Source organism: Aedes aegypti, chromosome 2 (genome assembly GCF_002204515.2).
Source record: "Aedes aegypti strain LVP_AGWG chromosome 2, AaegL5.0 Primary Assembly, whole genome shotgun sequence".
In the NCBI taxonomy this organism is placed as follows: domain Eukaryota; kingdom Metazoa; phylum Arthropoda; class Insecta; order Diptera; family Culicidae; genus Aedes; species Aedes aegypti.
Window position 1 is genome coordinate 220666385 of NC_035108.1, and position 12699 is coordinate 220679083.

Below are 12699 nucleotides of genomic sequence, written 5' to 3' on the forward strand. Positions count from 1 at the left end.
AGGATCAAACACAACTAACCTGCTTCGCGAACCGCGCCACTAATAGATCATGCCACGCGAGCGACGCGCGACACGATTGATCCTGCTCACATCACCCGCCCCCGCAGGAGCAAGCGACGCGAGCAAAGGATCAAACACAACTAACCTGCTTCGCGATCCGCGACACTAATAAATCATGCCACGCGAGCGACGCGCGACACGATTGATCCTGCTCACATCACCCGCCCCCGCGAAAGCAAGCGACGCGAGCAAAGGATCAAACACAACTAACCTGCTTCTCGAACCGCGCCACTAATAAATCATGCCACGCGAGCGACGCGCGACACGATTGATCCTGCTCACATCACCCGCCCCCGCAGGAGCAAGTGACGCGAGCAAAGGATCAAACACAACTAACCTGCTTCGCGAACCGCGCCACTAATAGATCATGCCACGCGAGCGACGCGCGACACGATTGATCCTGCTCACATCACCCGCCCCCGCAGGAGCAAGCGACGCGAGCAAAGGATCAAACACAACTAACCTGCTTCGCGATCCGCGACACTAATAAATCATGCCACGCGAGCGACGCGCGACACGATTGATCCTGCTCACATCACCCGCCCCCGCGAAAGCAAGCGACGCGAGCAAAGGATCAAACACAACTAACCTGCTTCGCGAACCGCGCCACTAATAAATCATGCCACGCGAGCGACGCGCGACACGATTGATCCTGCTCACATGACCTGCCCCCGCAGGAGCAAGCGACGCGAGCAAAGGATCAAACACAACTAACCTGCTTCGCGAACCGCGCCACTAATAGATCATGCCACGCGAGCGACGCGCGACACGATTGATCCTGCTCACATCACCCGCCTCCGCAGGAGCAAGCGACGCGAGCAAAGGATCAAACACAACTAACCTGCTTATTTCAACAAACTATGAAAGGTTCGTCACATAAACTCTGATTCATAAATTATTTACGTTCAATTTTTGTTTCTCAAAACACCTTTTTCCTTTTACTTTTATTTTTGTAATTAAAAAAAACTTTGAATGGTTCGACACTACGAGTGTAGACTTGCGAAAGGTTCACTTTATTCAACAAACTTTGATAGGTTCGTCACCTCAAGTGTCGGCATAATTTTTCTCTACATAGATATTGTTCACACCAAATGAAAATATTATATTTACATATAACCATATTTATAGCTCACAATAATTATTTATCATGGTCTAATCGCTTATCAAAGTGAATCCTGTGACCCAACGATCCTTCCCATTAACAAACATCCCTCCCAGTAACCTTTGCGGAGATGCAGAGGCAAACACGGTCTCCAAATAGCAAAGGTTACACACTAACATTCCTTCCCCCAATCCCACCTGACTGCAAGGACGTGGCCGGCGCCGTTATTGACCCTGTATAAATAGAGGCACTGAATTATGCACACTGAAGAAGATTATGGCCATCCCAGCCGAACTTCTAGTTGATTCTTTGTGCATTTTCACTGACCTCGGTCAATCACGGAATAGCAACCATTGATATGTGTAGTCAGTCTAAGCTAAGCTAAGCTAAGCTAAGCTAAGCTACATAAACTTAACTGGTTAAACTAAAAAAATATTTCTATGTTATCACTTTCAACTTATTTGATGAAGCTTGAAGTATTTTTTCTCATTTAAAACTGCAGAATTAATAGAATTTGAAATATTTTCACATAAATGAATCTTGTTGTTTATTTACAAACAATGAGGTTCGACAGTTTTTATTATCTAAAAATAATAACACTTTTCTGTCTTGTAAAAATAAAACAGTATTTATTTTCACAACCAACCATTCGCTACAACTGCACTCTCAATTGTCTCGCCTAAAAATGATGTAATGTCAATTTGATTTAAATCACTATATAACCTTAATATATCATCCAGCGATCGCAAGGATTGATAGATTTATAACCAATATGTGATTCTACAACAATTTTAGGTTCGTTTAACAAGCGAAAAGCACATAAATTTTATCAAAAAACATAGTGTGTCGGTTAAACTGGTAAAAAAAGGGGGGGGGGCTTCGTGGCCGTGCGGTTAGCGGCGTAACTCGTTTAGGCGTATTGTGCCACGGGGTGTGGGTTCGATTCCCGCTCCTGTCAGTGGAAACTTTTCGTTAAACGAAAAACTCATCACTGAGCTACTGGGTGTTCCATATTGCCCGTTGCCTAATGTAAGTGATCGTTTGGCTTGTGCAGCCTTTGGCTGAAGACGGTGTAAATTGTATTTTTATAATTGGTATACCGTGCTGCATCAATACCCGGACGCCTAACGTGATACAGATATTCAAATGCCTGTATGCAAATAGTTAGCGGGTATTTGATAACTTATTACTATAAAATGATAACTGTTATTAGGCTAAAACTTACTGCTGAACATAAAATAAACAATGAATTTTATGATAATATAGTAAAAATTATGATAATTCTGCGTCATGTCGTGTTCACAAATCCGGACACTTGGATCAAAATCCGGACATTGGTGCATCAAATTCCTGACATTTAAATAACCACAGCTGTATTTCACATTAAATCATAAAACATCAAGCATACCTTGATTTAACAATTACATAAATTCATTTTTTTATACACTTTTTTAACAAGCCTTTATTAATATGAAGTACGCTTCATTCCCAATAATTATCACACACAAATTACACTTTTTGTAGATAAGAATGTTCAAAATCACAATTATCTCACTTTCAAATAGTTTTTTCCATGTTTTTCAACAATTGTAATGCCTTATATGTTTTTGAAAACTTTTGAATTCGATGCTCAAGCACGGTGTCCGGGTTCATAACCCCTCGTACCAGAATCCGGACAGTCTTCTTTTCACACAGAATCATATGCATTATCATTAAATTCGCGAAACTATTAACCAGCAGCAAGCTCAAATAAATCACAATAAAATGTGTATTACACAAAATTGAAACATAACAAACGTAACAAACGCGTTATTCATCGCCGAACTGCGGTGGCACATTGTGTAGAATTCCTTCGGTTTCCGATAATTTTCGAAATAAGCGCGTCCGAGTAAAACTGACTTTTGTTTTTGTCTTTAACATTTTTTTACAAGGCTAACTTGATGTTATTTTACGTTAAAATGGTTAATGGTAGTTAAAATTTGTCCTAGCAGCAATATTTTTACGTTCGGAAAAATATTTAGCATTAAATTAATGAAATTTCACAAGAGTGTCCGGATATTGGTCCCGTCCGGGTTTTGATTCATCACGGTAGTCAACTCTCACTAACTTGATTTTGAATATAGAATCATGTATCTATGGGAGGTATCGAGATGAAGAACACATATTTTTCAATTTAGGATCTTTTTGTTATGTTGACAAAATATATTGGAGGAAATCATTTTAATGTAGAATATAGTAAAATTTCAACACATTGAAACTTTGAATGAAAATATCGTAAACGTGTATGTAACGTATTGTCATACTGTTTTGGATACAGCTTGGCTGTGGTATTCATAAAGATGCTTTCCAAGTAGATGATTTATTATTTTCTCTATTTCTCGGTAGTCTATCGTATTTCTTAGTTTTTCCGAATACTTTTTCTTGACCGCAAAAGAAACAAAGGCATCATCGATCAATATTGCAACTTCTATGATTTTCTACTAAGTCGAGGGTCGTGGTCGAGGTTTCACGTGATAGAGCTCTTAGAATAGGCGGTGTTCCCGTTGGAAATCAAGAAGTCCGTATTGAACCATATCAAAAGGTCCGGTTTGGACCAACACACATTTTGTGATTTACAAACTAGTTGAGCACAAACAGTGCATAGGTATTTCAAAACCATATGGCCAGATGAAAGCTTAGGCTGAAGAGGTTCGATTATAAGATAACACAGAAAAATTGAAGAATTATCGTCGCTTACAGAAGCTTGGAAAATGTGCTAACCGACAGTACACAAGAACTCTTCAAAACAACAAACTAATATAAAAAGCAAACGAAATAACTGAAAGTGGTCAAATTTATTGTGTTATATCCAAGCCAGACGGTGGGTAGAAAAACAGTATACACGATCTTTACAGTAGCGCCTGTATTGAGGAATGATTAATGGTCCAAATTAGAACAGGGTCCGAATTGGACCAGGTTCCCCAACTAATTTAGATTTCTTCCATATCCCTCAAGTAGCTTAGAAAGGCAAAGTCAAGTGCGTTAGTAGCGATTAGTGCGAGTTGGCGGTTTTAGTGCGAGTAGTTGATGCGACAGGTAATTACCTTGGTAATTGGTGCTTAATAGTGTGCTTAGAGTGCAAATTCTAAAAGTCACTCGTCGTGTGACCGTATTCTTAATACAGATTTGAGGCAAGTTGCAAGGTACGTCACACCACACCCCCAAGTTAGCGACCGTTTTCGACCCCGCTTTCCAGCTTCGGAGTTTTCCCGGCGGTACACGTGGGCCGGAGAGGGCAAGCGTACCATTAACCCGCGCCCTTGGCAGGGCAGCAACAGCGAGCGAGTCGGTTTCGGACCGATATACACCAAACCCGTGTGAACTACAATCAAAGTTCCGTCGAGCGTCTCGAACCGGTTTCGAACCGGTGACCGCCGCGTAAGAGTCACGCACGCTACCGACTGAGCCATCGTTGGTGACGACCACCGATGTGACGGTTGTACCCCGTCGAGCAAATCCACGAATCCCGTGTGAGGCGCCGTTGAGAACGGCAAGCGAGTAGCAGAAGCGAAGTCCGGAGGAGATCCGCGTGTCGGCCACGTGAGGTGCCGTAGCAACCGCCGATGCCTCCACGCAAGTATTTACTTAAAGTCAAACCGTGAGTAGGGGTTCCTGGGGTAATATGCACTGCCGGGGCAAAACGCACCTTGTCAATTTCTCTGAAATAAATTAGTTTTGAGTGAAAAAAATTATGGAGATTGATGAAACGTTGCGAATTGTTGACACCCTGAGAATTTGATTCATTTTGAAAAACTTAACAGGGAAATAGAACAATTTATTCGAAAAGTACGATTCTGATGTAACTTTCCCGATCATTTCACTTGTTGTTTTGAAAGTGATGAAATTAGATTTTTACAACCTTCAACCATTAAACAGATGATTAGAGACTAGGTTGATTGTTGATGAGATGATTTGGCGAAATAATACAACTATTTCTAATGTTCATAACATTTTCTGTTAACCTCACAGCTGGGGCAGCATGCACTTCATTGATCGGGGCAAAACGATCCACTCCAAAATAAACTAAAATCATTAATTTTAGGTTATTTTAAGCCTTTACCAACGTATTTATGTACAATTGTATCATCTTCTAGGCGAAAATCATCAAAAACTCCTAGTTTTTCGATAAATAAAATTTCGTTTAAAACACGAAGGTGCATTTTGCCTCATTGTTGTGGTGCATCATGCCCCTTTGTTTAGGTGCGTCTTGCCTCAATGTTGTGGTGCGTCATGCCCCAAAAAGCGGTGCATCATGCCCCGCATCAATCATAATTCACGCAAAAATAGTGTTTGGAAAAAGTTAAATTTTAAAGCAATCTAATGTAATTATGATGAAGATTCGCTCAACACCATGTAAGGTGAACCCAAACCAACTAGATTCGTGTATTAAAACACTACATACATGATGTTTAGTGTTCATTTCGGCACATTTTCCTTAAGTGGTGCATATTACCCCAGGAACCCCTACCCGTTCATTTATCCCATGCGCATGGTGAATTTCGCCCCTAGCCCGGGTTAAACCGCTAGCGTGGCCACACCGTTCATTTCGGCCCAACCGTTCGTCCCGTTTATGCGTCGGTAGTCGGCAACATAAATTTAACCCCCGAATGAACACCACCCGTCGCTCCGCACACACATGAATTTACCGCACAGAAGAGAGTAAAAGAGTAGCTAGAGTAATGAGTGAATGCAGTAGTAGAATAGGCCTAGAATAAGATTGTAAATATTGTCGATAAAGTAGAAGTTAAGAAATGAATTCGGGACTACGAAGCTGCTGCTGTTTTCCTCGGTTTTCTGTGAGAAAAACAAGGAGAGATATATTTTTTGCTTTTTTTTCACGCACACGATGACAGTTCCTTACGAGGTTTTCCATAAGTGCGAGTGCTTCGTAAATCTCTTTTTGTTTCGTAGTCGCGAATTGAAACGAAAGGGAGGAAGTTTGAATTCGAAGAGAAGGTGTTACAATAAATGAGTACACTACAGTCCAAAAGTGTTTTGAATAGCTTTTTCTTGGGAGAAGTCTAGAAAGGTAAATGTGGAGGGATTTTCACGTTTCGGGTAGTTTTGTTTTTGGTCATTTTTTTGGATATTTTACTGGAGAGGTTGACTCCGAATTCAACCAAGGGACAGCTCTTTAATCGAACGAAGATTCGTTTGAGGTGTTTGAGTCCTGTTTTCCCGTGATGATAACCATCGCGAGCACTACTTTGTCGTCGGCGAAAATCAGCTTTACGTAATCTAATTTCTTGATTCGCACGACTTTGGTCGTGAAGCATTTCGTTTCCCTGATCAGCCAGCTTGTTTCCCGCCCATTCATTTGAGAAAAAACAGAACCCTCTCCTGGAGGGTCTCAGTTCGGTCGGGCAACCTTTCAATCTCGGTAAGTGGTCTCCCTCGGGAGTGGCATATAAGACATTTTTACTTGTTCCCGGGAAACTCGTAAGGCTGTCGGGTTACAACATTAAATACTTAATTTGGGTATAAAGTCATAATTCCCTTCATTATTTGGTGGGAACTTAAAATTTAAGGGTTGCACAGTGCATCTAGCCCATTTTTATCAGGAGTATTAATTGATTTCTATTAGTTAGCACAAAAAAATGATTTCTGTTGCAAATTGAGCACATACATTAGCATGCAACATGGTAAACTTACATAAAAGTTTAGTATTAGATGAGCATAGATGACCGTACAATTCATTGTGATTTTTCAGAACAATCCAAGTTGCACAGAGAGTTAATGAATTGTGCTTGGTATTAGCTTACTATTCTCAATGTGCACAAATCGTGAGCTCGAAATCTAAAAGTCAATAATGATGCCAGCCCCTTCCTTACGGTCGTCGGGGAAGAGAAATAACGTTAGTTATTGATGTTAGATTGGCTTTTCAGTCTTGGCAAAATTAAAAAAAAAAACTGTTATTTTATTATTTTGGACAAAATAATATAACAGTTCTTTAATTTTGTCCAGGCTGAAAAGCCAATCTAACATCAACAAGGAACTAGAGTCGAACTACCAACGATATAACGTTAGTTAGACAACCATTGTTTCTAGTGACCAGGAATACCTCTGCATCTCGACAGTTGTCGTTGAAGTCACTTATGTTTGGTGATGCGATCCATGATATATTCAAACATAAACATTGCAATATTTTTCGATAACCGCGTTGTACGTCGAACAAACGTTCCTCGCTTGCCACACACAAAAGCAAGCGACACGGTCAAAAGACCAAACACCACTAACGTGATTCGCGATTCGCGACACTTTTTCGCTGCACAACGTGAACAACAGCTGAAAACGATTGATTCTAATTGAGCCTACTCCCACAGGAGTATAGAACAAAATCAACTACACCGTGACAAAATAGCATGCAAGTTGTCTGCAATCTATAACTATTGTATTTTTAACAGTTAATATCGCATCATTCAAATGTGCTGCAATATTTTTGAAAACAGCAATGGTTTCAGCGATTTCGAGTTAAGTACATTGGCGTAGCTAGGATTTTTTGCTGGAGGGGGCCTAGGGGGGGGGCTACGAAATACTTGTTTTACAAATTTCGTAGTTTTATCAGATTTGCATTGATTTTATCTTATCTAGTCTCATTTCGCGGCACATCCGTGATATTTGTAAATTTTAATTTTCGCTACGAAAAAGAATGCATTTTTTTTGTAATTCTGTCAAAAATTGTATCGAAAAAACTCACAATATCCTTTGTGATTCTTCCACGAAATTTTTAAGGTATTCAACCATGTGATATGAAGAGATTCCTCTCCTCTCCTCTGAGAATTCATACGGGAATTTCTTCATGAATTATTTTCGTACCTTTCAGTGCGTTATCCAAGATCTTCTGTACCAGTTTTCACTGAGTTCGTCCTGGATTTGCCACGCAAAATCATTCCCAGACATTCTGATTTCACCAAAAAAATTCTCGAAGAATCTCTAACGAATTGGTTAAAAAAAATCGTTTGAAGGATTCCGCTAGATAATGCATTAGAAATTCTTACAATCGTTTATCCTGAAAGGTCTTCTACGTAGTTATTATATAATTCCAATTGTTAGTTTAAAGAATCCACCTGTGTTCATTAACAATTTGTTTAGGATTTTCTGGAATTGCTGAGGATATTCTTTTTATAGTACAAAAAAATCAAGGAGTCTCACCAAAAATGTCTTCAAGATCACCAAGCAAAGATTCATTCCACGAATTCTTCAGAGAGTTCGCCAATAGTTTTTCCAACTTTGCTTGTGAAGTTCATCCCAAAATATATCTACAGGATTGTTTGATAAAGTCGCAGCAAAAATTATCCAAATTAAAAAAAAAATGATTGGCTGTTCCCTGTGTTACTGTAAGAATTCCTCGTAATATTCCACAAGAATTTCATGAGCATTTAAAAATATTTCAAAAAATGTCATTCATGATTAATGTTCAAAGAATATATCTATAAAGTTCCTAGCATAATACATTCAACTGTTCTTTTAAAAACTCTTCCGCGAAATTCTTTGAGGGGTTTCTTAGAGAATTATATGATTGTTTCCCTCATTTTCTTCCGAAAAATTTACTGGAGATTCATCTAAGTATTTTACAGAGATTTTTTTTTCTTTGAACCGCACTAACGTTCCTTTTGGGATTTATTTGAAGAAAATTTTCACCAGATTTACTAAGATTTTGCAATTCATTCCTGATCGTTCTCTAGGAGTTACATCAAGTATTGTTTAAGGTCTTAAAAATAATCCCATTTTTTGCGAATGGTAATCTCAGGATTCTTCCATAAATAAAATTCAAAAATTTATCCACTCCACAGTTTTAGGTTCAAAGCTACTCCTGGAATATCTCAATATTGTTAAGGAGATTACTTCACCAATTCCTCTACGAATCACCCCATATCAGATTTGAAAAATTGATTGACTCTTTTGATAATTTAAACACATACAAAAGAAAGAACCTTGTCGGTTTTTTTTTTTTCAAATTGCAGCGTAAATGTAATTTGAAAAAAAAAATACTGTTTTCCTGTCGTCAAATTCAAGAAACAAATAGTAGAATTTCTGAAGCTTGTTGACCATATACCTCACAGAAAGTCTTAGGTGGTCCTTGTAGGATTTACTACAAAAATTCTTGTTCTTTTTTCTGTGCCATTTATAATAGAAACATATTTTTAACACCAATCATTTGGATGGATGGAATCTTCACTGAAAGTATTTGTAACTAAAATCTTAAATAATATGAACTCCGAAGTTTCATGATACTATGTTGAACATATTGATACAGAACTCATTTTTCCTACTATTTGAAATTCCAAATTTGTAGATCATCGATTATTTTGTAGTATTGTAGGAGTTGAACGTAAAAATATTGCCGGTATTTTTAACAACGTTACCGAAGATCTATTGTGGTAAAATTCGTGATCAAGATTTTAATGAATTTGAATCATATGGGAAACTTTTGCATTACTCTAAAAATTTGTTAAGGAATTTCTGATAGACTTTTAAGAATGTGGAACCATACGTATAAGAATTCCGCAATATTTCAAAATTCTTTCAATTTACCTTTATTTAGAATTATGGAAATGTTGCTTTTTGGAGTATGTAAAGATTTTTGTACGAAGTTCCTCAAAACGTCATGCGAAGGAAGGAGAAACAACAAAATGTTGAAGCAGGTAGAAAAAAAAGATAATTTATAATCTTTTCTCTAGCGATAAATTACAAGATACTTAAAACCTCCCTAATGAAATTACAAATAAAACATCTCTCAAGAAGGTCCTACAGAATCTTCTTTAGAAATTATGCTTCAAATCTATCTTTCCTTGACTTCTAGTTTTCTAACATTCAGCCAGAATACCTCTAAAAATTTCGCCCTCATATCACACAAATGTTCAAACCAAGAGTTTGGATTCTGCCAATTACTGGTAAAATTATTTCTACAGAAGTGTTTCAGGAAGATCAATTTAAATTGCTTTATGAATACCTCAATAAATTGTTCCCCCTTCTCAGTTATTTAGCTACATGTTTCTATACAGATTCCTTTACCGCTATGCCAATTTTTTTTTTCCCGTGAGATTCAACAAATTTCCTCTGAAGATTCGAAGGCAAAAGATATTTCAAAAACAATATTCTTTCCAATTCTTGAATAATCCGGGGATTTGAAGAAAAAATTCTAGAAAAAAAAACAAATCATAGAAGAGTTTTTGATACAATTTGTGAAGTGTTTTTGAAATATTAATTAAGGTCTTGTGTTAAACTTTGAAACTTTAAGAATTTCCAATAGAACTTTAGCAAAATATCCCAGATCTTAGTATTAGATTTGGCAGAATCAATTATTTTTTGGAGGATTTGCGTGTGAAAACTGAACTTTTGATGCATGTAGGTAAATCCGGGAACATCTTCTGGAATCAATTTGCTAATAAAAAGTAGACATAGAAGAAATTTATGTCCACCAGGAGGAATTCGCTGCAAAAGTATGAGCAAGTCCCACAATATTATTTCCTTATTTCCTAATTTCCAAGAGATTTGCAAAACTTCTGAAGCTATCCTTCAATATTCCTTGAGGAATTTGATTATACTAGAATTTTAAAATACTACAATATGGAAACGTTTTTTGAAAAATTACCAGTTAATGTATGGATTTCATAAGTGAATTCTCATAAGGGAAATCATCATCACCGGACACTTCGAGCAGGGTTTTCTTCAAAAACTTAATAAATCAGAATGCTGTGAATATACTGTTTTATGCTGAAACAGCATTAATTGGATTATTAAAAAAAAAAGAATTTTGGGAATAAAACTTCCTGGATATTGGCACTTATTTGTACATGGCCCCCCGGCCCCCCCTGTTCCTACGCCAATGGTTAAGTAAATAGTTATAATTTGATCCTTCAGACGAAAACTTATTCCGCTGTGTGTTTATCATAAATGGGTAACAAGATGACATAAAACCAAAATTTAAGAGTTTATAATTTAGCGGCTTTGGTGTCCGGTATTGGAGAATCGCCCTGTAATAAAAGTTTTACATATTGGTTTGCCAACGGAATTTCTCAATACAAGCTTGTGCTAGAATACGGGCGTAAGTAACATGATCGATGTCTCTTTATCGTTTTTCTCTTCTGTGAATGAAGGTGACAAAATGTAATTTTGATTTAACTTTTCCATATTAGAACGCTAGACAGTGATGCAATCTTGCGTTCTGATGAGAAAAAGTTCAATCAAACTAGCATCTTGTCACCTTTATCCACAGAAAAGAGAAGATCGATGAAGAGATATTGATCATGTTACCAACGGCCTTATTCTATCAAAGGCTTGAAATATTCAAAAACGTTCCCATTCAATCTGGGTTACCTTTTCAAACATAGAACTGAAAAGTTCTGTTACCAATATCCTCTTTGCATTCTCACTTCGTTTTTCCTGGAAACAACCAATTGGGATTCACCACCAACATTATATCGTGCTATAGTATCACGCTTACTGAGCTAAAGTAGGCTCCAATTGACTATCGCATTATATCTAAATGAATTACTCGTTTTTATGGGTCACCGTCAACAACCTCAACGCCGTTCAAGAGTTCTAAATTAGATAACATAATTCAGTGGAAAATTTTTTGGTAATTTTCTAGAAGCTTATGACTGCCACACAGCTGACTGACTTCGTGACATGAAATAGGTATGCCTTAATAAGCCATCCGCAAATTTGTCCAGAAGAAAAAAAAAAATAACAGAATGTCCCGCGCATTAGCATCTCGTCGCTTTATTCCCGTTCTACGGTCGTTTCTTGGTCGCTTCTCGGTTTTTTTGTGGAAATTTTCCCGCTTGTGGCGACGACGGTTCATAACATTGATGCTTTTGAGCTCTAACTTTTCCCTTTTACGGCATCTAACATCTTTTCAGCTGCGTGTTAATAAAAACGTTAATAAAATCAATGAGTAAATAAACGACATGTACTTTATCGGAACCATTTCCTTTGCTCTTTTTCACTTTATACTTTCAGAGTCATCAAAATCCCATCGTAGTTTATTTAGTAGCAAACGAGGAGGCACGGCACTGAGCATCGTCCCGGTGTCACATCAGCCTCTTGGGGGAAGCATGTCTTCCTCCGGAGGAGTTCTGAAGGATTTAGGTCATCCTGGCCTAAACGAGGCTCTCAAATCACACAACAGCGTTACCTTTAAGCTCGTTAAAACGGGTAAGTTGAACGATTCAATTTGTATCACGTTTCAATTATCCCTCTAGGAAGCGGCTATTATGAGACATGTCAATCCTTCATCAAAATTAATTCCTTTCTGGAAGATGAACTTGGCTCACTGTTGACACTTGACTCGAAGAAGGATTATCCAGAATATTTGAAGTGTAGTCAGGCGGTTGAACGATTTGACACTTTCGTTCGAGGAGCACGCCAAACATCACACATCTAGACAAAGTAACTGAGCACAAAACAAATAGAGTATGTACCTAAATGACGCTTCATTACGCACGTGAACTTTTTTGGATGTATAAACTCACACCACAGTCAACACTATTTAT

At 37.9% G+C, this 12699-nt stretch overlaps 1 protein-coding gene across 22 annotated transcripts in view; it reads left to right on the top strand.

Moving 5' to 3' along the window:
* The window catches only part of LOC5567708, a 424671-nt gene that overhangs the window by 159585 nt on the left and 252387 nt on the right, over window positions 1–12699 (top strand). For all 22 annotated transcript variants that reach the window (XM_021844068.1, XM_021844074.1, XM_021844070.1 and 19 more), the window contains one exon: window positions 12167–12361. In XM_021844068.1, the coding sequence (XP_021699760.1) occupies window positions 12167–12361 (195 nt within the window). The remainder of the gene's footprint in view (window positions 1–12166; window positions 12362–12699) is intronic.